The following is a 27,833-nucleotide window of genomic DNA, read 5'->3' on the forward strand; positions in this document are numbered from 1 at the left end:
CAGACCTCAGCCTTCACCCCCTCTACATCCATTAATCTACTGTGGGGTTTCTCTCAGGCTAGCCTGGCCCTCGGAACCATTCCTGAGCTGTACAGGGGAGAACAATCATTACAGTTCTTGGTTGCCCAATTGGCACTCAACAGACAGATGCTGGAAACAAAGTACTCCTGGATTCTCTCGGCTTAGAATTAGTACCCCATGCACCCCCCAGTGGCATTCAACCTGCCGATGACATCACAGTCATTTCTTGAGGGTCGACATGGGCAGGGCCCTGGGTACACAGTGCATGTTCTTGACTTGCAGGGTTAGTCTCAGCTCCTTGGGGCAGCCTTGGCCTCATCCATACCTCTGAACTCCCCAACCCAGTACAGGCCTGGAGACAGCCTGGGCACTCTGCGAGCCCCTGCTGCCAGGCCAGGACCACCCCCGCCCCTGGGATCTGCAAGCCCCACCCAGTGCTGTCTGGCACCATGACCAGAGTCCAGGCCGAGTCTGGAATGAGAGCAGCCCATGAGGACACACCACCAAGAAAGCAGGACAGAAAAGGTGTGTTTCTGTGCCTGGTGGTTTCCCATTCCCAATTCAACTTCTGAGACAAAGAAAAAAAAAAAAACCCAGAACCTGACGTACAGAAGTAGAGTTCTTGGATAACATCCTCTTTATTCCCCACCACCAACCAGACACATTCTACCCCACAAGATCCCTGAGGCCCATTTTATGGGCTGGAAAGTAAAGGCACTGTGTCAGAGTGCCCCTGGAGGTCAGCGACACCCAACTTATGAAGACCCACAACTTTCAGGGACTCCACCTAGAGATGTAGCAGAACAGAAAGCCGTTCTCTCCCTTTGTCTTTGGTCTTCAGAGCGCGCCGCTCCGCCAAGGGTTTCCGAGGAAGCCCCTGCCCCAGTGAAGCCGCTGCTCCGGCGGCCAGTGGCCATCAGCAGACAGTGAACAGGTACAAACCAGGGCTGGGCCGGCCCTCCAGCCAGCACCCGCGTGTCAGGGCCGGGACGGCTGTGCACTTGCACGGGGCCCCTCAGAAGGCCAAACAGTACAGCTGAGTCTAGTGCCAGGGGCCAGACGGAGGTGAGGGCTCAAAAAAGCACCCCCAAACAGGCTGCCCGGCTGGAGACCCATGGGGCCGAAGGGAAGCATGGTCCAGATTTCAGAGCTGAACGAGAGGTGGTGATGGGGCAGCGGCCCAGCTGGGGTGTGCCCTGTGGGGGGATCCCGGGGCTGCTCCCCCAGTGCGCCTGGGGCGTAAGGCGGTGGCTCTTCCGACCAGAGGGCTGCCAGGCGTCAGAGCTTGCTGCGGGGTGCCTGGGTCAGGGGCCGCTGCAGCCGCCACACCACCTTCACTGGCTCCGCGGCCCCGTCCAGCTCCCGGAGGCCACCCAGGTCACCTGTCTGCCTGTACCGCTGCAGGGCCGGCTGCAGCACGGTGACGGGAACGCTGAAGTTCAGGTGGGGGTACGTGGCCCCGGTGTTATTGTCTCTGGTGTTGCTGGCCACGATGCCTGTGCAGGAGTCAAAGAGGAAGCAGGGTGTGAGCCTGTGGCCCAAAGGACGATCAGACCCCCATCTCCAGGCCGGGGGCCCTAGGACTACTGGGGGCTTGAAGCCTCCTTCCTGGCCTCGGGCCTCCCATGCCTCGGGGCCCCTTCCCAGACCGACTTTCCCCTCAACGCTGTCAGGACCTAACACACAATGTCTCACTTACTTTGTGACCTTTCTCTCCAGCTAGTGTCTGTTTTGTGGGCTCTCCGCACACATGGGCCTCACACCTACAGACTGGTGCCTGACCCGGGGGCATCAACAGGAACGTGTGGGCTGAATGAATAGATGAGTTGTGCCTTGTGGGGGTGCATGTGTGTGCGCGAGTGTGTGCATGGGGATGTGCTTTTTTAGGCAGATTTACAGCAGCATTGCCAAAATAGGAGAGTCCTTCTATGCCCTTCAGCTCCTCCTCCTGTCACCGTGAAACACTGATCAAAACCAGGAAAGCAACCTTGGAACAACACTATTGACTGAGATACAGTCACGTGTGTGGATGTCACCAGTCAGATTCTATAAGCACTTTTTCTGTTCCAGGATCCATCCAATCCAGGGTCCCAGAAGCCTCTTGCTGTCATGTCCCCAAGTCCTCTCCAGTCTGGGCCAGGTCCAGTCTTTCCCTCTCTCTCTCGTGGCCTGGACACTTGGAACAGCACAGGTCAGTTGTTCTGTAGAACGTCCCTCAGTGTGGGGTCCCCCGATGTTATCTAGTGGTAAGTGTGCGATTGAGACTAGCGCCCCGTGCCCTTCTCAATGCGGCCTATTGGGAGGTGGCTGATGTCTGTAAGCATGTCCTGTGATGCCAGCTAATCTTGATCACTTGGCAAAGGTGCTATCTGTAGGTTTCTCTCACGTAGGCTTACTGTTTTCCCTCTTGTAAGTACGAAATAATTTAGGATCATGCAAATATCTCATTTCTACTTTCCACTCATCGGTGGGTCCTGTGTGCAGCAATTCCTTCTATGGTCTCCTAATAGCGGTTTTCTACTTCCCTGGTTTCTTCTGCATTTAGTAATTGGAATTCTTCTGTAAGGAAGCGCTGCCACTGGTCTCTGTCTTAATATTTATTCAGAGAAGCCAAGATCTGGGCTTTTGGTGTGCTCACTGCAACTGGGGTGTCACTGCTTCTAACCCTCTCAGCAGACAAAGCTAGATATAGATATAGATATAGATATAGATATAGATATAGATATAGATATAGATATATAGATATAGATAGATAGATATGCACTAACTCATGCCTACACACACATTGATATTATCACTACCTCCACTTCTTTGTGTATGTATTTCTAAAAGTCCGCCAGTCTATGGAGGGAATAAATGCAGACTGTGACAACTAGCTCTAAGTGTATCACCAGTGAATCATTAACTGTGCTAAAGGGGAAGCGGAAGACAGGAGTTGACCTAAGAAATGAGGGAAAACAGTGTTTTGCCAGGACATGTTAGGGCTAAAGGCAAAAAGAACTCTATGCACTTGAACGCTGTACTCTAGATGGTAGATCTATTTCATGCAGGGGTGTGAAGTATAGATTCTGCATGTACTTTGTGTCCTACAGTTGAAGAACTAAGGAAATCCATTCCAGCTAGCATGAGCAAGGCAAGGTTTCTCACTAGGTCAGAAGTAAGGGAAGGGGAAGCATCACATGACCTGGTGCAGGCATACAGCTGGAGGTAACCACATGCACTCAAGGTTGGCTTTTTTTTTTAATGTACAGACTGTTTTGTTTTGTTTTTTTAAACAGAATTAGTTACCATAATGTTTAAATCGAAAGGTTTAACAACCACATATTTAGAGGGGGAAAAAATGGGTCCAGAGCTGCTAGTGAACAACTACAGAATCAGGCAATGTTAGCCTCAGAGTCCTATGGGATGAGGCAGCGGGGTGCTGGAGCAGAGTGGTGCTCCCCCCAGTCCCCTTAACCCTCTACTCCATGCTGTTTTCACTCCCTCATTCATTCACTTGACCTGTGACTCCTGGACTAATCCAACTCCTAGTTTCACAGACCCAATGAGATCAGGTGACTTACCTAAGGTGCTGCAGTGGCTTAGTGGCAGAGAAGGAACCCGACTCAGATCTCTTTCCACCTTGCTGCTCAGCATCTGTCCCTCTCCACTCTCACGAGCACAACTGCCCGAAAACCTTGGCTAACTACCTCTTGGCCATAAGGCCCATCTCCCGAGGCCGTGGGGGGCTCCCAGGACAGGGTACCCGGCACTCATTAAATGGGACTGAGACTCTGGCCAAGGGGAAGGCTGGGAGAGGGCCAAGGAGCTGGTTACCCAGGAGGTCTCCTGTGCAGGTGGAGAAGAGGGGTCCCCCGCTGGAGCCGCCATGCACAGCACATGTGGTCTGTAGCATCACCGGTGTGTCATCCACCCGCACCACGGCTGACAGGATGCCTGAGGTCACCGAGGGCCCGCAAGCCTGGCCAAAGACGCCAAAGCCCACCACACTGACAGCTTCACCTGCCCGGAAAGAAAGGAGGATGAAGGTGGGGAGTTGCCTCTGTCTGACACGACTCACACACACTCCCCAGTCTGCTCCCTGTCCTCTCCAAAGTTCCAAACCTTCTCTGCCCTTCAGGCTGCTGCTCAGATACTCCTGCCTCCAGGGAGGGAGTCTGCCCCAGGTCCCTCTCGGGAAGAGGCTGGGACGTCCACTGAGCTCCCAGCACCTGCTCACCCCTTGTTCTCTGCCTCAGGCTGTTCTCCAGCCCTCATTTCCCTGCTGGATGAGGGAGTCACTCTTCAGGGTCCCTGGCACCCAACTCTGTGCTCAATAAATGTTTGTGACATTAACACCCATCTCCTCAAAGGGAACCCTCTTACACTGTTGGTGGGAATGTGAACTGGTGCAGCCACTCTGGAAAACTGTGTGGAGGTTCCTCAAAGAGTTAAAAATAGACCTGCCCTACGACCCAGCAATTGCACTGTTGGGGATTTACCCCAAAGATTCAGATGCAATGAAACGTCGGGACACCTGCACCCCGATGTTTATAGCAGCAATGGCCGCAATAGCCAAACTGTGGAAGGAGCCTCGGTGTCCATCGAAAGATGAATGGATAAAGAAGATGTGGTTTATGTATACAATGGAATATTACTCAGCAATTAGAAACGACAAATACCCACCATTTGCTTCAACGTGGATGGAACTGGAGGGTATTATGCTGAGTGAAATAAGTCAATTGGAGAAGGACAAACAGTGTATGTTCTCATTCATTTGGGGAATATAAATAATAGTGAAAGGGAATATAAAGGAAGGGAGAAGAAATGTGTGGGAAATATCAGGAAGGGAGACAGAACATAAAGACTCCTAACTCGGGGAAACGAACTAGGGGTGGTGGAAGGGGAGGAGGGCGGGTGTTGGAGGGGAATGGGTGACGGGCACTGAGGTGGACACTTGACGGGATGAGCACTGGGTGCTTTTCTGTATGTTGGTAAATTGAACACCAATAAAAATTAATTAAAAAAAAAAAAAACACCCATCTCCTCCTTGGATTAAGAAGTCTCTTGGTGAAAAAAAGTGGTGATGATGACGACCAACTGCCTGCCAACTTCCTTTCCCAAGTGCTTTGAACACACAGAGCATGCATCTAAGTGCTTTACAGGCAACGTCTCACTCTCTCCCCACAATGCCCAGGAACAGGGAGCATATCCCCATTTTACAGACGTGGAAACTGAGGCAAAGAATATGGAGTTGCCTGTCCAAGGACACAGGGCTAGCAAGTGGCAGAAGAGATGGCCACTTAGAGGTGTCGTCTGTCCATCACACTGCGCCTGCACGGTGACACGTCAGGTATCCAAGGCAGCATGCCGTGCCATCAGAGCCTCAACAGGGGACCACCACCCTGGCCAGCCCGCAGTGTTCTGAGGAAACCCCCTGCTCAGCCTCTCCACGTTACACTGCTGCAGGGCTTTGCTATGGATTCCATCTGCGCCTCCCCCACCCCCGCCCCCCGCCCTGGAGCATGCTGGCCACAAGCAGGGAAGCCTCCAAGAGCAATCCCAGCCGATGCACCAGGATGCTTCACTGCAGCTTCACACTGTCCCGACTCATTACCCCAGCATGGGGTGGGCAGGGAACCAGCCTAGGGCACTGGCCCGCCAATCTAGAGGGTCAGAGTGCCCAGCGCTGACTTCGCTCCCTGAGGTCTTCCCCAGACCAGAGGACCAACTTTGTCCTTTACCTTCGTGGAAGTGCTCAGTCGGCACAGGCAGGGGGATACCCTGTAATTCCTCCTCCAGGCTCACGACCGCTATGTCATAGGGAGAGGTCTCCTGGGTGGCAAACACCACATGTCCCCAGATCATGGCACTCCTAGGGGCAATGGAAACAAAGTGATGGGCTAGCTTTCTGACCCTTTAGTGCAGGGAGGATGCCAGGGAATGAGAGTGACAGAAGTCACAGACCTGGGGGTTAACGGGTCTGGCACCAGCCCTGCCACGTACCAGGCAGGCATCTGGGCCTCAGCCACCCAGTGGTACATTTCCAGACATGCTTCGCCGACTATAGCAGCCTTCTACATAAGCTCCCTGTGCCTCCCCACACTCCGAACACCCGGTGAGCACTATGGGCCAGGGCTGGTGTTGATGCTCTGTGAACACCATTTCATTTTGGTATTTAGTTCTCATGAAGCCCTAACAACTAGGCACTGGAGGGCCACCTGGGTGGCTCAGTGGTTGAGCATCTGCCTTTGGCTTAGGTCGTGATCCCGAGGTCCTGAGATTGAGTCCCGCATTGGGTTCCACTCAGGAAGCCTGCTTCTCCCTCTGCCTGTTTCTGCCTCTCTGTATCTCTCATGAAGAAATAAATAAAATCTTTAAAAAGAAAAAAAAAAAAAGAAAAGAACTAGGCACTGGTGTTATCGCCATTTTAAATGGTACGTTTGAGGGCCAGAGAGGTTGAATAACTTCCTCAAGGTCACACACTAAGCGGCAGAAGCCAGGGTACACATTCCCAATGTTTTCCTTCATTGCCTCATCTCAGGCAAACAATCCTGCCAGCTGGTGAGGCAGACACACCATTTCAATCCTGTGTCCCTAACTACATACATAAGCACTAGCACTTCTATGGCTCTCACAGGGGGCCAGGCTCTGTTCCAAGACTTCACAGGTCATCCCAGGGGGAGGCAGCCTACAGACCGGCCTGGGATCACACAGGGGCTTCCCGCTGCACTCTGCAGACATGGCTTCCAGCAGACCTAGTGGGCTCCCTAGAAGCCAGCATGTGTGTTGGCAGGGCCGGGGGATTGGGCATCTCACATACGGGGAACTCTTCATTATCAGTCTTCCTGCCCTGTTGGACACCAGCAGGGAAACCCTATGTCAAGGCCAGGCTGGGTTGACACTGGAAATTCAGCAGAGGGATGTGGAAATGCCTGGGCTGCGGGGCTAGGCTGAGCCAGGTACAGAACCTCAGGCATGAACACCAAGGTGCTACACTGCTCTGCTCCTGCGTGGGGGACCTGGGACTACAGCAGAAACCCAACAGGTACTAGAAACCCGAGCCAGGAAGCCACGGCCACTGTCCCTACTGCCCAACAAATGGAAGCCAAGGACGCCAAGAGCGCTCTTCCCTGCAGAGGGGGAACAAACGAGGAAGCCCCAACCTAGAACCTGGCTGCCAGGATCACCCGAAGATTGTTCAAATACACCAGTGTGCTGGGCCCCACTCCCATTCTAATTAGGTGGAGCCCCACACTTGTCATCTTTAGCCCGATGGGAAGTTCTGTTTAAGACCTAAGAAAGCAATCAAGTAAGAGTAAGAGGCCCGTGTCACGAGCCCAGGAAGGCAGCACCCTGGGCCTCTGGGGCTTCACTGCCGCTTCTAGGGGAGAAAGCGGGCTGGGGAGTCGGCTTTCAAGGGGCCCAGTGGTGCGGGCGTGCAGGGCTGGGAGGCCCAGTAGTCGGAATTCAGAAGCTAATGCAGGCTGGGGGGCGGGGCTCCAAGATGCCGAGTCGGGGATGCCGGGGCTCCCCCAGGGTCCCCCAACCCAGAGCTGCCGGGCATCTTGGCCAAGCCCCATTCGCCCCTTACTCTAGGCCCGGGCGCCAGGGAAGGGCGGGGGGGGGGGGCACTCAGGTCTCTATCCGCCCTCCACCCGCTGAGCAGCGCGCGACCGCCGGAGCCCTGGGGCGGGGGCAGGTTGGGGCAACCCCGCGGTTCTTACTTGGGGGGCGCGGCGCGCACCAGGACCCTGGCCGCCTCCCGGGGGGCCACGTGCCGGCAGGTCACCACGAGGCGGGGCGCCACGGCCACTCCGGAGCCCCAGACGGCGCCGCACTCCACCAGCACGGCCGCGGCTGCCCACGGCGGCCCGGGCGCCCGGAGGGGCAGGCCCCACGGGGCGCCCACCTCCGGCGGCAGGAGCGCGGCCAGGGCCGGGGCGCCGGGGCCCGGGCGGCCGAGCGCGGCCCGCGCGGCGCGGAGCAGGGGGGCGGCGGCGCACAGCAGCGTCAGGCCCACCCACTCGCGGGCCTTCCAGCAGAGCGGCGCGGCCACCAGCGCCACGAGCGCCCCCGCGGGCCGCGCCGCGAACACGCCGCCGCCCTCGGTGCCCGGCAGGCAGCGCGCGTCGGTGAGCAGCAGCGGGCCCGCGGCGTTGCTGAGCACCCCGCGGCTGAGCGTGTTGAGGAAGATGTCGGGGCAGAAGGCGCCGAACGGGGAGCCGCAGGCCAGCAGCGGCGCGCCCTTGGGCACGGCCCCGAGGGGCGCCACGGCCACGGCCGGCCCGCGCTCCGCCGGCTCGGGCCCGGGCTCGGGCTCCTGCTCGGGCTCCTGCTCGGGCTCCTGCTCCGGCTCCTGCTCCTGCTCGGCCGCCGCCGCGCCCCGCCGCACGCGCAGCAGCGCGAACCAGCCCAGCGCCCTCAGCTGGTCCTCCTCCTCCTCCTCCGACACCTCGTCGTCCGGCGCCGCGCTCGCGAAGCGCCACTGCTCGGCCGCCTCGCCCCCGAAGAGGCGCGCGAAGTGGGCCCGGAAGGCGGGGCAGCTCAGCAGCAGCAGCAGCTCGGCGGGCCTCGGCGGCTGCGGGGGGCGCGCGCGGGGGCGGGCCGGCGGGCCGGGCTCGGGGGCCGCGCACTGGGGCGTGCACAGCCCGGCCCGGCCCCGCTCCGCGCCGCCCGCGGGGCTCGCGGCCGCCGGGCCCCACTGCACGTGCAGGCGCAGGTCGTCGCCGCAACTGTCGCCGCGCAGGAAGGCGGCGCCGGCCGCCGTGAGCGCCGCGCTGCCGGCGCGCAGGAAGGGGGTGAAGATGCCCCCGTGGCACAGCACCAGGTCCGGGCCGCGGCTCACGATCACCCCGCTGCAGCTCCACGAGCCCGCCGCCGGCTGCCCGGCCCGGGAGGCGCTCACCACGCAGCCGGCCCTCTCGGCCGCCCTCATGGAGGGCCCCCACTGCCGCGCCATGTCCGCCGCGACGGTGCGCACGGGCCTCCGGGGGAACGCGGGAGCCGCGAGCGAGCAGCGAGCGAGCAGCGAGCGAGCAGCGAGCGCGCGCCCCGCCGGGCCCCGCCGGCCCCCGCCGGCCCCGGGCAGCGCCCCCGAAGCTGGCGGCGACAGGCGCGAACGCTGACTCAGGCCTTCCTCGTCGGGCGCGATTGGCTGAGCCGCAACTCCCCCAAGGGCCGCGCCGGGGCCCGAGCCCTGATTGGCTGCCCGGGCTGGCCCCGCCCCCCGCCCCGCCCCCGTGGCGGAGAGGTGCGGAGGGCGACGAGCTCAGGGACCGCGAGCGGCCGCGGCGTGCGGTGTCGCCCGCAGGGGGAGGCATAGAAACGACGCGGCCGGACTTGCCCAGACCCGGGCGGGATCCTGAGCCGTCGGCCTCTGACCCCTGGGATGAGAAGAGCAAGGAAATCCTGGGCCGCTTGGCCGCCTCGGTTGAGATTTTGTAAATAAACCCCACAGCCCTCCACCAGGTGGCGCGCAGCTCGCAGGGCTACACCTAGGGCCTTCTGAGGCCAAAGCCCAAGACAGAATTCGTGAAAACTGGGTTTGCGCAAAATAAAATTGCCCTTTAAAAACTATGATGGGGCAGCCCTGGTGGCGCAGCGGTTTAGCGCCGCCTTCAGCCCAGGGCGTGATCCTGGAGACCCGGGATCGAGTCCCACGTCAGGCTCCCTGCATGGAACCTGCTTCTCCCTCTGCCTGTGTCTCTGCCTCTCTCTCTCTCTCTGTCTCTATGAATAAATAAATAAAATCTTCTAAAAAAATAAAAATAAAAAATAAAAACTATGATGAACAGGGGCGCCTGGGTGGCTCAGTGGTTGAGCGTCTGTCTGCCTTCAGCTCAGGGTGTGACCCCCCCGGGGTCCCGGGCTCCCGTCCCCTATCGGGAGGCCTGCCTCTCCCTCTGCCTCTCTTTGTCTCTCATGGATAAATAAAATCTTGGAAATAAAACCATGATGAACAGGAACTGAAGTCAAAAATTTTAATTACACACCCCTGTATTTTTGCAGCATGCACATTTCCTCTAAGATTTAGAACCAGCACCTAGGGATTTATCAGGGCCAAACGCTTTTTCAGTAAAGGGCCAGAACGTCAGTACTTCAGGTTTTGCGGGCCATAAACTCTCAAATACCAAGTGTTTATTTCAAGTAGGCAAAAGCTAAAGGAATGGGTGGCCAGGTGGCTCAGTCAGTTAGGCATCTGCCTTGGTTCAGGTCCTGATCCTGAGCTCCTTGCTCAGCGGAGAGCCTGTTTCATTCTCTCCCTCTGCCAGCTGCTTCCCTGCTTGTGCACTAATTAAAATATTTTGGAAAAAAGATCACAAGATCCTGAGCCTTTAAAAATAATAAATGGGTGGCTCTCTCTCTCTTTCATGAATAAATAAAATCTTTTAAAAAAATTCAAATTTCAGTGTCCACAAGGAAAGTTTTACTGGAACACAGAGACACAGGGAGAGGGAGAAGCAGGCTCCACGCAGGGAGCCCGACGTGGGACTCGATCCTGGGTCTCCAGGATCAGGCCCTGGGCTGAAGGCAGCATTAAACTGCTGAGCGACCTGGGCTGCCCTGAAATTTGAATTTTGTCACAAGACAGCATTCTTTCTTTTCCCTCACAGGCCATACAAAAACAGGCAGCAGCCCAGATTATTTTGGTACATTTTTCTGTCAGCATTAACAAAAATTATTCAGTCAGTACTTAAATCACCTAACCTTTCTGCCTCAGTTTCTGAATAAAACTAATGCCACTCAGGATATTCCCCAGCACGACACAGGGTAATGTTTGCAATGCCCCCAGTGACACAAAGCTGAGTTAAATGACAACGCATCATAGTTTGAGATGGGACGGAAATTAGCAGTCTTCCCATCTGTCTTCTTTTGGTTCTGTGACACAGACAATGCCTCGATCGCAGGAAAAACTGTCCCAACTTCCTGGCAATTAAGAGTTTCTTTCTCTCTAGAGTCCCATGATTCTCCCTTAATGATGCTCAAGCCTCCAGCATGAACTGTTTTGCGTCAGGTTTTTCTGTTTACAGCATCAGAGTATAGAGTTCCAAGTCACAGCCAACAGCCGAGGTGAGACCCCCTGAGTGCTGGGCTCCCTGAGTCTGTACTTCTCATGTTCCACTCTAACTCAAACGACGCAGACAATGCATATAAACATAGAACCCATGGCATCATCTTAGTAACAGGGACATTAGTTTCAGCCTCTAATACTTTTTAATACTCAATCAAAAAGGACCTGTTGCATTTTGCTTCCCATTCTATTTGTCATATTACCTTAGTCTTAAGAATCTCATTTGGGTTTTCTAAAAACAAGGCTTCCTACAAGCCTAGTAAATGCACAAGCACACGCTTCATTCCTTCTCCTACTTTACCAAATGTAGCATTCAGCTGAATCTCTCCAACTCTGTATAAAATGGTAAATAGCTAAACTGGACCCAGTCCTTGCTAGTATGTTAGTATGAGATTTTGTTAAAAAGTATATCCCTCCCCCCCCCCCAAAAAAAGCATACCCCCAATCCTGGGATCATCACATGTTCAAAGCTTCTCAAATGGTACTAAATTTATCACTTTGAATAAAATGTGTGAATTGGCCTAGGTTTTTTTTCCTCCTAGTAGCAAAGTCACTTCTCGTCAGTAGGAAATAACTTTTGCTTCCCCACCCCCACCACACACACAACAAACATCAGCGGATGTTCAAACTTGGAACAAACCAATGCAAATACATGAAAAAAATAAATGGAACAAGACAGCAAGTTTGTTTTAACTTTTTATTAAAATGCTTAGATACAGACTGACTTTCTTTTGTAAATGACCGTTTTAACTTCTCCTGATATAGGACATATATGCACTCTGATAAAACAGAATGAAAAGTCTCAATTTATGGGAATTCCTGTACAAAGCTCTGATCCTTACTGTTAAGAGCCAAGCTCCTCACAGCGGCTTCTTTTGCGATCTTATTATAGGAACAGTGTTTTCTGTGGAGCAAGAAATAGACGGATGCCAACTGACTTTTCAATCCCCTCTTTCTCCAGTGGTCAACCACTTTCACAAAGAGCTGATCTGTGTAGAATCCACAGTTTTCTAGCTTGCTACAAAGTGATTAGGGACAAATGGGAAAAAAATGAAAACAAGAAAACTAGCACTGCAATCATACTTCTCATGTCTCTGGATAAAGAAGTATGGGTTACCTTTAGCCAAAGGAATTAAAAGTATGCAAGTTAACTACCTAGTTCATTCACCATTAGCTAGATTTGTTCATTTAAGGCTTTCACCCTCTTTCCAAACCCACAATTTTGTTTTAATCCAGCTATGCCTGCTAATAAAGAAAAGGCATGCTCTTCCCAGATTTATCCTTTACTGAGCCTCTGCATTTGGTACCTGGCAGTGAGAACATATGCTTTTCTAATAGGTCAGTACTGAAGACTAACAACAAGAAATCCATTAAAGAACAATACTCTCACCTCTGGAATATGTTATCCACACTTTCCTTACCCTCACATTAGACACAAGAATCCACTGAATTTAGTTCAATCCTTTGCAAATAAAGCATCATCACCACAATTTTGCTTTGAGGAAACTACTTTTAATCTCTCATTAAAGAAAAATGAAGATATCCACTTATCTTAAGAAAGGATCTAATATTGGTTAAGATCATGAAAACCCAATTTTACTTGTGGCACCAAGAAAAACGAATGCTATAAAAATGATCCTCATCACACTACTGGGCATGCTGAGGCTTTTTATACTGAGCTCTTACTGACAAGTGATGCTGGCTCAAAAGGAATAGCACTACACAAAGTTCTTAGAGTTTCCCCAGCTTACTTCTGGAATGGTGAAAGCCAATTCCATACCAAAAAAAAAAAAAAAAAGGTAACCGATAAAAAGAGCCATGAATAGTCCCATAAAGAGACCAAATCCTGCAAGTGAGAATTTTAAAGCCCACTAAGTAGTGCTCACTTCAGCAGCACATATAATAAAGCCCACTAAATAAATCTTTCCTGGATCCAAGCAAATGCTACAAATACCAGATTTTAAAGTTCTCAACTCATAGAATTAAAAGCCCATCGGCTGTTAACTGTCCTGTGGGACTCACCTATTCAAAAAATTTTCCCCTAGAATCTGTGCAAAAGTAACAGACACACCTGCAGTGTAGGACAACATGGGAGATGTTCTCTTTCATGAGGCAAGAGTCATTTATGAAACTGAAAATGAAAAAGGTGCTATGGAGAGAAACGAAGTTTCCCAACAGTATAAAAGCAAAGACTAGCTGAAATTTGTAACTTTAGAAGTAAAAATAATAAAATAACCCCTCTCTAAAGAAGTCCTCCACAGTGAACAATCTGCTCTACATACCACAATGAGGAATGATCCTGGCTTCCGTGGTGGAAACCTGCTACAAGCGCCAGGCCAGGCCCTGCCCTTCCTGGCTTCTCGCTGCACAAAGTGGGGCCACCTACTGCGGGGCAGCCAGACACAGGGGAACTTCTCTCACTGACCTGCTAATGCAACAGGAGTAGGTTCATTTCACGGGAGTTCTGGCCTCCGATGTGTTTCTGTGCATAATATTATGAAGTATCTAAATGCCATTCACTAGATCAAAAAAAAAAAGGAATAGAAAACTCTGGACCAAGGAAATTTTTAACTCAAAAAGTTAGGAGGGACACCAATTACATTAACAACACTTTCTTTAAAAAATAGAATCACTTTCTTTTGAAATCAACCACAGTGGTGAGACGTGTTTTTCTTTTCAGGTGCCCCATGTTGGCACACAGCTTTACTCAGCAAATCCTGCCAGCTTCCAAGTCCCGGGATGCTGACCTGCGCCGGCACGTGGGGCAGCGTCACCTCCCAACAGTGTGGAGAAGAGCACGTATCACCACTGGGCAATGAGAGAGCTGACTGACAGAGACTCTTGGCTTCTCAACGCCAGACACGGTTGAAGAGCTTTCCTTGTTCTATTAGAAAAGTTCATGAGGAAGCTGTGAATAGGATCAGTCCAGAGAAGGAAAACTCTTTTATTTTCACTGTCCAAACATCAGTCAATATACTGGGAAAGCCAGCGGAAGCCCTCGCCGTAGCCTTGCCTCTTGAGCACACTGCACATGAACACTTCCATGGGGCGTGCGTTCAGCTCCTTCAGGGTCACGTTCCCCTAAGGGAGGCAAAACCAAGAAAGGCCTGTTAGCATCTCTGTGGCAGAAAAGCTTGAAAGAGTGATCACCAATCACTGTCTTCATTCCTCAAAAGCAAACGGAAGTAGGAATTCACTATAGAAATGTGGTCCAGGCCATAAAGAGGACTTCCCCAAACTCTCTCTGTAAAGAGCCTTTTCTTTGAACACACTAGCATCTGGCAAGTTATGGCAGCTAACCAGGAAAAAGACCCACAGAATCAGCATGCTCCTTAATGGGCAGAGGTCTAAGACACTTTGGAAATAAGGACATTCTTGGGGGGCCTGGGTAGCTCAGTTAAGCGTCTGACTCTTGGTTTCAGCTCAAGTCATGATTTCAGGGTCATAAGATTAAGCTCCGTATGGGGCTCCTCACTCAGTGGGGAGCCTGCTTGGTTCTCTCCCTCTGCCCCTCCCACCATCATGCATGTTCTCTAAGAAACAAAAAAATCTTTGAAAAAACAACAACAGGGCAGCCCCGGTGGCCCAGGTGGCCCAGCGGTTTAGCGCCGCCTGCAGCCTAGGGCATGATCCTGGAGACCCTGGATGGAGTCTCGCTTTGGGCTCTCTGCATGGGGCCTGCTTCTCCCTCTGCCTGTGTCTCTGCCTCTTATTCTCTGAGTAAATAAAAAAATCTTAAAAAAAAAAAAAAAAAGAAAAAAGAAAAGAAAAGAAAAGAAAAAACAACAAAAAAAGAGGGGCTCGTAGGTGGCTTAGTCAGTTAGGCATCTGCATTTTTGGCTCAGGTAACGATCTCAGGGTCCTGGGATCAAACCCCTCCTGGGACTCCCTGCTTGGTGGAGAGTCTGTTTCTCCCTCTGCCTCTGTCACTCTCCTCACTCCCCTCACTCGTGCTCTCTCTCTCAAATAAAGAAATAGTCTTTTAAAAAAGGACATTCTCATTAACATAAGTATTCAGGGACGCCTGGGTGACTCAGCAGTTGACTGTCTGCCTTCGGCTCAGGGCGTGATCCCAGGGTCCTGGGATCAAGTCCCAAATTGGGCTTCCTGCGAGGAGCCTGCTTCTCCCTCTGCCTATGTCTCTGCCTCTCTCTCTGCCTCTCATGAATAAAATCTAAAAAAAAAAAGAAAAAAAAAAGATTTCTCTGAATTAGATTTAAGGAGTCAAAAATTCTTAAATTGATAAGTATGCCTTTCCTACCAATTTCTTCATCCTCATATACCTGAAGAAAACCTCATCAGAAAACAGTGAAAGAACAAGCTCCTGCCTTCAGAGTGACTATAAATCACCTATGGTAAACCCTAGGCCCAGTTATATTTCTGAAAGACAAGTAAAATCTAGATAGCAAAACATGAATGCCCCCCCCAAAACTGTGAAATCTGTATGAATTCATATTTCCATTCATATGTATCAATTAATTCATATTTCCTTAATATGTGCTCTGAAGATTTTTCTCTTACCTTTCCTGTGGTCTGTCCATAAAGCCCAAATATCTCCCGGAGTTTTTCTTCACTGATTGCATCTGTTCTGTCTATCTTGTTACCCAAGATCAGGATTGGCACATTGGATATTGTCTCATCAGTCATTAGAGCCTAAAGACAACAAAACAGAAGTAGGTGAGGAATCTACGAATGCCCACCAGATACGAAAACAACCCAGACTTTCACTTGTCTATAAAGTATCAAATGTAAAGTGAAAATCTGATCATTTTTATTACCTAAGTGATGAACTAAGTCTTGACATTATAGAACATTCTTAACATTAGGTAAGCCCTAAAAACTACCTTGACGATAGGTAAAAATAACCAGCCTCAAAACTGCAACTTAAGGCTGTGTCTATTTACAACCTTAACTCACAGATAAATCACTCAGCCACAGAGCATCCTCAGGCTCTCCACTGAGCAGTCCTAGAAGACTGAATGCTCTGGCTACAGAATCTCCAAGATGGCTACACGAAGTCCCCAAGTATTCACTGAGTGCCCAACGCGTGCAAATCATTATCTCAGGCACTGAGAGGAATACAAAAAGAAAGGCAAGACATATCCCTGGCTTCAAGAAATCCTCACTCTGTGTTTTTACATCTGTCAACAAAGTAAGACAAGTGGATGATTAAGTGTCACAATGAACAGGGACAGAATATAAGTACTGAAAGACATTTGGGGAAATCAAAGGGCAGGGAAAATGGTGAGCTTAAGGAACGTGTTAGCAAAGTTGCAGAATACAAACTAAGCTCTCAAAGATGGACAGGATTTGGATAGAAGGAAAGGAGAAGGAATAATTTAAGCAATGGCTTTACAGTAGGAAACTAATTCAGAAAGCCACATGGACAACTCCCTGTCTTTATGTTGAAACATCATAAAACAGAATGGGAAGCATGATCAACATTATGGTGCCAGTCTAAGAAGCTAGCTGCAATAGATCCTAAAGACTCCAAATCCAGAAATTACTGGATAGAATCTGTGTGTAATGAGGCACCTGGTGGCTCAGTCGATGAAGTGTCTGCCTTCAGCTCGGGTCACAACCTCGGGGTCCTGGGATCCAGGCCCACATCAGGCTCCCTCCTTCTCCTTCTCCCTCTGCCTCTCTCTCAAATAAATAAGATCTTAAAAAAAAAAAAAAAAAAAGGGAATGTGTGTGTAAAGAAACACAATGAATTCATACAAAGCATCTATGTGTCCTTAGATAAGAGACACTGACTTGACCTAAGATAGCAGAGTCCAAGAATAGTGCAGCAGGGACTGTGAAGAAAGAAGAGAAGAGACTGATGTCTAGATGATAAGACAGAGAAGAGGGACCTGAGCCAGCACAGATTTTTAAGCCTGGGAATCCAGTGCCCATTCACAGGAAAAGCTTGGAAAGAAGTAGAACTGAAGGGATAAAGGGAAATATGCTTTTGACCATTTTTGGTTCTCAGAAATGCTAGACAAAATCAGAATGAGGATGTCATTCATTGACTGAATAGTAACCAGATACCTACTATATGTCTGATGCTTTGCTAGGTGCAAGGGTTTCACAAACAAAACTAGGTCCCTCCTAGGTTCACGATCTGATAGAGACCTACAAGAAAACCAGTAAAGATCATAGACTCTGATAAGGTGGAGAGTCTAAGACCAAGAGATCAGGGAAGGCTTCCTAGAAGAGGTCATGGCTGAACTCTGGGATCTCTTAAAGGACATTTTTAAATTTACCAGTGAAAGTGGGTGGGGGTCAGACGAGAAAGTCAGGCAGGGACAGCCACTTGTGCATACTGAAAGAAGGACAAGTTGTTCTCTATGTTTGGAATGTAGTTCAAGGTAAGCAATAAAGAGAAAAAAAAGCTGGAGAAATAAACAGAGGAGAGATCAGGAAAGATCTTATGTGCTATGCAAAGGATTTCCAGACTTTAGCCCAAAGATGATATCTATTGAAGAATATTAAATAAGCCAATGATAGATCTAAAAACGTTCCTTCTAGCATTATAAAATGTGGCAGGGTGGTAGCAAAATCTACAGTCATTCACAGGCTCTGGACCACATATCCAGGTAGACGATGGGGAAGAGTTCCATTCTGGGAGACCAGAATTGGTAGGTAGAGTTTTCTAGTAGGTAACATTCTGTATGAGGCTAGAGCTAGAGAGGTTTATATAAGAGAAATCCATATGGGAGTCATCGGCATGTGGGAGGACCAGTGTCTGGGAGAAAGTACAGAATCTGGGGGACGCCAAGATTTAAGGGTTAAGCAGAATGGGTGATTGTAAAAGAATCTGAGCCGTATTAGCCAGAGAGAACACACCAAAACCAAGAATGCAAATGGGAGTTCAAAGAAATAAGAGAATGCCAATGCCAAGAGGTCAAGTAAGGGAAGGAATGCTCTATAAGCCACTCTACGTGAGACCAGAGCTATAGATTCAAGAAGTATACTTACAAATAAATGTGTAACAGGTTCAAATTGCCAGGAACAAGAATGCAGAGAGACAGTTACAAATTAAATAAGAGGTGCAGGGTGACCCAGTATGGGTCAACAAAGGGTAGGATTAGCAAAAGGCAACATTACAGAGAAACTGAGAAGCCAAGAAGCAATGTTGAGAAAGGAGAAAATCCAACAGTATCAAATGCTGCCCATGACCAAAACTGAAGGCTGAGAACAGACAGTGAAGGTCTGTGAAGTCATTCAGTGAGAGAGTGGGCAGGCACAAGTGAAAACCCAGATTCAAACACATAAAGAACCCTTAATCTCTCTTAGGGTTTCACTCCGCCAAGGCTTCGGAAACAGACCATCCGTGATCCCTATAATGCTAGGGCAACAGGCACACACTGGGGAGTATATGAACAAACTGGACATAGTCACCCTATGATAGATACAAACAAAGTTAACTTATACCAGTTCAAGCTGAGTTTGCTCAGGACACTGAAAAGCAGGGTCTTAGATTTTAAAACACTTTCTTCCTGTAACTAGGAGTTTCATCAAATGTTAACTGGAATGCTGAAGTACTAGCACTACTGACCTGTATTCCTTAAAAGAAATAGAGGCCAAAAAAGGAAAAAATATAATCATACATTTAGCTCAACTTTGGATTCCATGAGGCGAGGATGATCTGCACAGTCCACCAGAAAGACAATCCCATTAATTGCTGGGAGGTAATTTTTCCAAACCCGGCGTGCTAAAAGACAAAGTTTGTAGTTGCATTAAAGTTTTTTTTTTTTTAAAGTATTTTGAAAATTATATCTATTTTTTTGCCCTAAAATGGGCATACCTTGGCTCAGTTTCAATAGGATTCAACTCCATGTGGATTCTCTAAGCCCTAATAAGTATTAAATCAGAACAAAGGGTATACACTGATGACCCATGAATTGAATCTGATTTTTTCAAATTAAAAAATCAAGGTTTTCTGCCTGATTTTAGGAAAAACTGTAACATCTGGCAACCCTACACATACCTACCCACACATCACTCATCAGCTGGAACTGAATGGTATCCACCCCTTTAGAAGAGGTCTGGGCTCTTCCATTTGGCAGTTTCCACCACTCCCTACGGACACCTAGTCACTTTTACTCAGTTGAATGACTTACCTCAACCCTGAAGCCATTTGCAACCTGAGTTAAATTCATCAGGATGCAAATGACCTGTCCATATACCATCCATCCTAAGTTAAATCCTAACTAATCAGTATGTCTATGTACAACACACTAACTAGCTCCATCCATTTTCAGGGGATTGGGCTTCACAGCTGGTTTAAGTCCCAGGCAATTACCCCAGTCTGCCAATATTTAACCCAGGAGGACTTATAAATTTTTGTTTGTTTATGACATGAAGTGATAATGGTTTGGGAAGTGATGCTTTAATTATAATTTCTAAGCCATTCATTTCTGGCACTTTCAATGGATGAATAAACAAAGAATCTCTACATCAAACAATTAATAATGGTTACCTTCGAAAAGTGGGATGGGGAAGGAGAGGCTGGGGGAACTTCTACTTTTACCTTCCATATTTATACGCTGAGTGTGTACTCACTTTGTTACATGGACCCTGAACCAATGGAGTTTTATTTTGTTTTTTGTTTTTTTTTTAAGTTATCTCTGTACCCAACATGGGACTCAAACTCACAATCCTGATACCAAGAGTCCCATGTTTTTCTGACTGAGCCAGCCAGGTACCCTGAACCTGGCCTACTTTAATAGGCTAGATTTTTAAAGTTTTTTAAAAAAAGACAATCTTCAAATACATAGTATTTTAGCAACTTCTGTAAAATGGTGACTAAATTATAATAAAGTATTTCTATGAAATAAACTTTCCTCAAACAAAACAAAACTACATATAACACATTCTCCCTTATAATCTATCAAAACCTGAAAGCTAAATTTATCACACCAAATAATACGTAAGTCTCCTTTCAGAGGTCTAAAAACCTCAACTCTCATAATAGTATTATCTCTGAATTTAAATTTGTAAGCAGTTACAAATCCTTATGAAAGAAGCAGAAAAGCCACCATACACCCATTCTTACCCAAATGAAAACAATACAAGCTCATTATACAAAAAAGGATGCAAGATCATCTATCTAAAATCCTCCATTGAAACACACCTACTGCTGGTTTTGTATATATTCTTCCAATCTTTTTTCTGTAGTTATTTTATGTGATTATGACCACACTACATATGATTTTGCGGGATATAAATATTACGTGACTAAAACAAATGTAATTATATGTTAATGAAATCACTGACTATAAAATCATTTGGATCACTCCTTAGATTTTTGGTTAAAATTACTTAGCTAGGGGATCAGCGGTTTAGCACCTGCCTTCAGCCCAGGGCGTGATCCTGAAGTCCCAGGATCGAGTCCCACATCCAGCTCCCTGCATGGAGCCTAATTCTCCCTCTGCCTGTGTCTCTGCTTCTCTCTCTCTCTCTCACAAATAAATAAATAAAATATTTAAAAAATAAATAAATAAAATTACTTAGCTAAAAAATAAAAGCTATCAATATTCTGTTCTTTTACCTATTTTAAAAAGCTATAATAGGGAGCATCTGGGTGGCTCAGTGGTGGAGCATCTGCTTTTGGCTCAGGTTGTGATCCCAGGGTCCTGGGATTGAGTCCCACATCAGGCTCATCAGGCTTCCCACAGGGAGACTGCTTCTCCCTTTCCCTTTGCCTCTGTCTCACTCATAAATAAATAAAGTCTTTTAATAGTTTCTATTTCCTACTTTCCACAATATTCCCACATCTTAAATGTTTTACTTCTAAAGCCTAGAATCTTGCCAAATGGAAAGTGTCCATCAGAAAAAGGTGCCCCGGGATGCTGTGTGGCTTAGCAGCTGACCGTTGCCTCCGGCTCAGGGCCTGATCCCGGGATCCAGGATCAAGTCCCACATCAGGCTCTCTGCATGGAGTCTACTTCTCCCTCTGCCTCTTTCTGTGTCTCCCATGAATAAATAAAATCTTTTAATAAATAAAGAAAAAGATGCCCCATTATACGTATCTCCAAAACCCACACAAGATACCTGACAGGAGTCTAAGAACCAAATGGAGATGACTTGCATAAGACAGAAAGTACTGTGAGAACAATAAGATAGAAGGAAATCTACCAACCGCCCCACATGGATAGAGTATACAAAACAGATCAGAGTGGTCACATGTATATCACTGTATTATTTTTGCAACTTTTAACATATTTGAATTAGGTACAAATAATAAAATATTCTACCCACTTATACTCCACTGAATAAAGGATATAAAAGAGATAAGATTAAATTTGATACTATACTAGATCTTGTTCCAGAAGAAAAATGCTATAAAGATTATGGAGACAATCGACAAAAAGAGAAATACATACTACAGAGTAGATAAAAAATAAAACTTCCTAGGTTTGATAACTTAAATATTAGTATGTGTTACATAGAGAAGGAAACTAATAAATTGGGGCAAAAGGCATAAAGGAGTGGAGTTCTCTGTAATTGGGGCAAAAGGGATAAAGGAGTGGAGTTCTCTGTATTTATGCAACTTTGGACAAGTTTGAAAGTACTTAAGAACAATAAGTAAATAAAACAACTTTAAGATCTCAATAATTTAAAAGGTAAAAATGTCACACTACTTAAAAAAAAAAAATAAGAGGGTATAAAAGAACCATAAGTCAATACCATTCTTCCACTGAATTGTCCTCTTACCTTGCTCATGCCCACCAAGATCAAAAGTTGTAAAAGTCATTCCAGCAATTGTCAGCTCTTCTGATGCTGAAAAATTGTCAAAACAGAAAAAAGAAATAAACTCCTCCAAGCAAAAAAGACCCAACTCCCAATACTGTAAGCCAATATAAATGTAAAACTTAATGAAGCTTTTACCTTATAAAGAAAAGGATACAAGGGTGAAAACATTCTTAAATTATTCTAAAAAGTCATTTCTTTTTCTCCAATATGCCTGCTACTTCTTGCAAGTAGATATGGGAAATGTGTCCCCTTACAGAACTAGTGAGAATAGATACTGACAGAGTCCTAGAGGGTTAGATTTAGGGGCATGTGACCTGAGTGTGTCCTACAGGGAATTTTTTCAAGTGAGCTGTCTTTTGGGACTTCAGTTAATACAAGAACTGCATCAACTGAGGATTCATCCCCAAACTATGACACTGACCTTCAAATATCAAAAGGTCACCTGGTATTTTCAAACTTACTCGGATGTAATGTCGGAACATGTTGGCCCAATCGGTCATCTTTGAGCATGTGTAGGAGAGTGGTTTTGCCCGCATTGTCCAAACCCAAAAATACAAGTTTTCCAGATTTCTTGTAGAGTCCTAAAAAAGAAAAAAATTTTAACATAATTTTGTTTTCTACTTACCAAAGGCTGCTTGTATTTTTATTGAAATGTACAAAGTTTGAAACCTATGATATTTATTTCAAGGAAATGGCTTTACCTAGGAACTGGAGCACACTGCTGAAGCCATTGTAGATCCACTCAAAGATGAAAGACATTATTAACAGTTACTACCTGTATAAAATATGAAAGCAGCAAACATTAGCTTTCTGAATGTTAATACAGTTCTGGAGAAGTTAAGTCTTATTCTGTAACCCTGATGCATGTTTACTGTCCCATATTTTCAAGTATAAGAAAATAAAGGATTTTGTACTCTGAAGGGAAGTCTCTGGGGTCCTCAGATCTGCACAAACTCCTGGTTTTCTAACAATTTTCAATCTATGATACTCTAAGGACTAGGAGTTAAAGCTATACTTTCCTCTTTTAATGTGTACTCCTCCAAGCAGCTGATCATCCCCTGGATACACTGTCAACCAGTAAACAACACCTCTAAGAAATCAGTCACATCAATAATCTAGATAAAAATGTCACACTGGGAGCGCCAGGGTGGTTCAGTTGGTTAAGCATCTGCTTTCGGCTCAAATCATGATCTTGGGATCCTGGGATCCAGCCAAGCCGGTATCCAGCTCCTCCATGAAGAAGTAAGAGAATCCTTTCAAAAAGTGAATAATCAAGATCTAACCCATTTTACAAAGAGGGATTCTCTTAAAATAAGAATACTTGCTCAGGGCGTAGAAGTAGATAGCTAGCCAAGTACACACGTTAATTAGTACTAATATTAAGACCACTTTTCCTACTGTTTTCCATAAACCTAGACAAAACAAAAGATGCCTCAAAGCTACTAAGAGATCTACATACATATATTGGCAATAAGCAAGATCTCTGAAAGAAAAGGGTAACATCTAAAGCCAGTGGTGGTGTCAAAGTTCTCAGGGTCAGCATTTTCTGGTCACTGAACTTTTACCTAAATATCTCATTTGGCACAGAAAAAAAAAAGATCCCCCACTTTCACTCCTCTCCATCAGCAAGAACATGTGAGCACAAGGCTACACTAAATGTGATCAACTGCTATCAAATACAATTTTCATGAACTTTTGTTTTTTTAGGGGGACCTGGGTGGCTCAGTGGTTCAGTGTCTGCCTTTGGTTCAGGTCGTGGTCCTGTGGTCCTGGTATGGAGTCCCACATCAGGCTCTCTGTGGGGAGCCTGCTTCTCCCTCTGCCCATGTCTCTGCCTGTCTCTGTGTCTCTCATGAATAAATAAAATCTTAAAAAAAAAGGGGGGGGGGTAAACAAACATTTACTTTTGTTACTCTTAGTAGTGACTTTAACAGGGTTATCCACAAAAACCCACCTATATTCTTCATTCAAAGAATGCTAGATAAAGAAGTTGAAAAGTAGGGACAATATGTTAATTTGGGAGCTCTTGGCTGACTCAGAGGAACTTGTGACTCTTGATCTTGGGATCAGGAGTTTGCACCCCACATTAAGGGTAGAGACCACTGAAATAAACCTAAATATATATATATATATATATATATATATATTTTTTTTTTTTTTTTTCTGTCCAATTACTGGGTTTTGATTGTTTTTTTAAATCAAGCCTGACCTATTGGCTTTAGGGACTGTTTAATACTTATTTTCTACGGCTCTTATCACAGAAGACCAAATGAGGCTTGGGAGTTTGGGTGAGAGTCTAAGGCAAAAGCTTTCATAAAAAGATACTATGGGGGGATCCCTGGGTGGCGCAGCGGTTTAGCGCCTGCCTTTGGCCCAGGGCGCGATCCTGGAGATCCGGGATCGAATCCCACGTCGGGCTCCCGGTGCATGAAGCCTGCTTCTCCCTCTGCCTGTGTCTCTGCCTCTCTCTCTCTCTCTCTCTCTCTGTAACTATCATAAATAAAAAAATAAATAAAATAAAATAAAATAAAATAAAATAAAATAAAATAAAATAAATAAATAAATAAATAAAAAGATACTATGGGGTTGGGGTTTTTTTTTTGCTCTTTTCAGTAACATTAAAATATATTTTGGCAGAAACCAATTTAGCATGTTAGATAATTTGTCTTGAAACTTAGCACTTTAATAAGTTTAATGACTTAAATACACGTAGAAAGCTCCTGCTTTTAAGTTCCCACTGTAGGTAAGTAAAGGAACAATGTGCCTCTTCTCTACAATTCTCCCAAACCAGGCATCTTTCCCTACTTTCCTCAGTCTACAACTTGGAGAAACATGGCTCATCTTTACAGAGACCTCTGATTAAGATCACTCCCACTCCCATCACTCCTTTAAAACCCATTGTTACATATTTACTTGTACTACACTGGTTTGTGGTCAATACTGAAAAGTTTTACCACATCATTTTAGAATTCTTCCAAACCCAATGAATTCTCCAAGGGTGACAATGGGAAAACCCTCCTTTGAGGAATTTTTCATGGGAACTGAGCTGGTCTGATTTTCCAATTTATCTTCCCTTGACACTTCTGCTTTAAAGTCCTATAATTCGGGGCGCCTGGGTGGTTCAGCAGTTGAGCATCTACCTTCTGCTCAGGCCGTGATCCCGGGGTCCTGGGATCGAGTCCCACATCAGGCTCCCACAGGGAGCCTGCTTCTCCCTCTGCCTCTCTGTGTCTCCCATGAATGAATAAATAAATAAAATATGTAAAATAAATAAATAAAAGTCCTATATTTCTTCCCTCCAAAATGATCTATGGAAAAGTGCTTGAAAAAACTCTTCAGGTGATGCTAACAGAATCATAAAAACTATTATTGGACCCAAAGCGTTGCACTGTATTGCCCCTCAAAGTCAGAGAAATGGCTTTGAGGCTCCTCCATCCTTGAGACCTTAGGATTTGTACCCCTCGTGAGTAGTTCTACACTTTTTTTTTTCTTAAAGATTTTATTTATTTATTCATGAGAGACACACACAGAGAGAGAGGCAGAGACAGGCAGAGGGAGAAGCAGGCTCCACGCTCAGGGACTCCATCCCAGGACTCCAGGATCACGCCCCGGGGGGGAAGGCAGGCGCTAAACCGCTGAGCCACCCAGGTGTCCCATGGATGGTATTCTGATAATTAGCACTCTATTTATTCCCTGTCCTTGATCCACTCTATCACCTTAAGGCACTTCATGGCATCTTATGGCAAATCAGCATACTCTACAACTTAAGAACTCTAAACTACCACAGAAGCACTGCCAATGTACCCCAAATTAAAATTCGCAAATTTTCAGGACTGAAGTAGATAAAAAAGAGGAGGGGATCCCCGGGTGGCTCAGCGGTTGGGCGCCCGCCTTGGGTCCAGGGTGTGGACCTGGAGACCCGAAATCGAGTCCCGCGTCGGGCTCCCTGCGAGGAGCCTGCTTCTCCCTCTGCCTGTGTATCTGCATCTCTCTCTGTCTGTGTCTCTCATGAATAAATAAATAAAAATCTTAAAAAGAAAAAAAAAAAGAGGGTCACCAGCCATCACCGACCATCAGCCACTAACAGTGTATACGTTCCTTCCTGTACACGCTCACTACTTCCTCCACGTACTCGTCACAACTTTGAAACACCGTTCCAGGCCGACCCGGGAGGGACAGCAGGTTTTCAGCTAAGAAGCTGTGCCGAGCTGCAGGATAACTAGTAAAGGTCAAGCCCCCAGTCACGGCCTAGGCCGACGGAGGACGGACGAGAGCAAGGGGGAGACTCCGGCCGAGGGCCGCCGGGCGCCAACCCTCGCAAGCGCGCTCCCGGCCTCGGCGACGACCCCGACCAGCGCGGACTTCTACCGAACGCGCGGAGGAATTTTCCCACGCACCGAAGAGAGGGAAGAAAAGAGGCAGGTGGGGGGGAGGAAATACCGGGCTCGACCCGGGGCCTCACGGACGAGAACTCAGGGCTGAAGGCGGGGAGGCCGGACGCGCCCCGGAGCGACCCCCCGAGCTCCTCCTGCGACCCGCGGGGCCGCGGCCAAGGCACAGGCTCTGGGGCCTCGCGATTCCCCCTCGGGCTCAGACCACGCACAGTCATCAGGACGCCCGCCCAGGCTAGGGGCTCGCCGGGCCGGGCCGGACCGGGCAACCGCTCCGCAAACCCGGGCGCACGGGACACACAACGGTCACCCGCCCGGCGGCTGCGGGACCCCGAGGAAGGCCGACCGGCCCGCACCCCGAGCGCTATCGGAACGCGGCGGCCCGGCGGGGCGGCCCATCCCCGCCCAGAACCGGCCCCGCGGCCCCGCAGAACCGCCTGCGTGTCACTTCCCCCCCCAACTCCGCCCGCGCCCGCCTCCGCCCCGACCCTCCCCGCCGTCCGCGGCAGCCCCGCCGGCCCTCGGCTCCCTCCCCTGCAGCAGCCCCCCTGCTCACGGCCGAGGCGGGGCTGCTCCTCCGGCGGCGGCGGGCGGCGGGCGGCGTCGACCCTCCCTCACAGCACACAGCCCAGCAGCACCAGGGACCGCCAGCTACTCGCCGGATATACGCAACACGCCCCTCCCCGGGGACTTCCGGGCGCGTCTCGACCCCGCCCCCTCGTGGCGTCACGGCGCTCCGCCACGCCGGGGCCGCACGGCGATCCCGGGGCGGGCCCGCATTTGGCCACGCCCCCTCCCGCACGCAGAGCGAGACGCGCGAGACGTGGCAGCGTCGCGGCCCCGGGGGCGGGGCGGGAGCCGGGGGGGGTGGGGTCTCGCTCCGGATCTCGGGTTCGAGTCCCGCTGCCGTTGGACGGAGTCGGGGGCGGGGGGGCGAGGGGGCGGCGACCGGACGCTTGGTCGGTTCTCGGAAAGAAGCGTTTCCCCGACAGCCCTCCACCCTGGGTGGGTCCCAGAAAGCCCGTCCTTTCCGTCGCGGTTCTCTGGGATAGCCTGTGTTTGGGAGGAACGGCTAATATTCTGAGCGCCTAGGGTCCAGGCGGTGCTCCGAGCCCTTGGCGTGAATCCTCCCTCCATTTTTTTTTTTATTTGACTTCGATTACAGCCCTGATGAAGCAGATACTGTTATTATCCTCATTTTTTGCAAATGGGAGGACCAAGGTTCAGAATAGTCCAGTAGCCGAGCCTGAGCTCGTAGGCGAGCAAGGCGCAGAGCAGCGCGCTGGCTCCTTCGCTGCGGCCCTTCCCTAAATGAGCATTTCCTCACTTAATTCTGAAGACACAGCCCTACGAGTTTGGTATTATTACTCCAATTTTACAGATAGGAAAACTAAGTCAAATAATGAGATGGATGATGTTTTTGGATAGTTAAGGCCCGATATAAACATCTTAATTCTCCTTAAATACAACTATAAATTTAACATAATTCCCATGAAAGTAATAATAGGATCAGTAGGGTGTGTGTGTGTGTGTGTGTTAAACCACCCTGTTTTGTTCCCGCCTAAAATTCAAATGGAAAAATCAGGCTATTCAGGGAACAAACAGGATCTGAAAATGAACACAAG

The 27,833-nt window shown here is 48.4% G+C and overlaps 2 protein-coding genes across 3 annotated transcripts; both read right to left on the reverse strand.

The window, feature by feature from the left end:
* Positions 1-635: 635 nt before the first annotated feature.
* Positions 636-9,091, reverse strand: TYSND1 (trypsin like peroxisomal matrix peptidase 1). The gene is made up of 4 exons (XM_072756219.1): positions 7,728-9,091; positions 5,745-5,875; positions 3,838-4,023; positions 636-1,517 (listed from the first exon to the last, which is right to left on the reverse strand). Exons 1-4 carry the CDS (start codon positions 8,960-8,962, stop codon positions 1,300-1,302), a joined length of 1,770 nt encoding a protein of 589 aa, XP_072612320.1. The 5' UTR covers positions 8,963-9,091; the 3' UTR covers positions 636-1,299.
* A 2,666-nt stretch (positions 9,092-11,757) lies between these two features.
* SAR1A (secretion associated Ras related GTPase 1A) lies at positions 11,758-26,962 on the reverse strand. Of its 2 annotated transcripts, none has more exons than XM_072756220.1 (7): positions 26,765-26,962; positions 22,519-22,592; positions 22,279-22,398; positions 21,779-21,844; positions 18,670-18,773; positions 15,596-15,727; positions 11,758-14,155 (listed from the first exon to the last, which is right to left on the reverse strand). In XM_072756220.1, the coding sequence occupies exons 2-7, from the start codon at positions 22,574-22,576 to the stop codon at positions 14,039-14,041; spliced, it is 597 nt and encodes a 198-aa protein (XP_072612321.1). In that variant the 5' UTR covers positions 22,577-22,592; positions 26,765-26,962; the 3' UTR covers positions 11,758-14,038. The 2 variants fall into 2 exon arrangements, with proteins under 2 accessions (XP_072612321.1, XP_072612322.1); XM_072756221.1 differs by lacking the exon at positions 26,765-26,962 and adding an exon at positions 26,215-26,643.
* Between the last annotated feature and the right edge of the window lie 871 nt (positions 26,963-27,833).

The sequence above is a fragment of the Vulpes vulpes genome, chromosome 4, assembly GCF_048418805.1.
Source record: "Vulpes vulpes isolate BD-2025 chromosome 4, VulVul3, whole genome shotgun sequence".
Taxonomy (NCBI): domain Eukaryota; kingdom Metazoa; phylum Chordata; class Mammalia; order Carnivora; family Canidae; genus Vulpes; species Vulpes vulpes.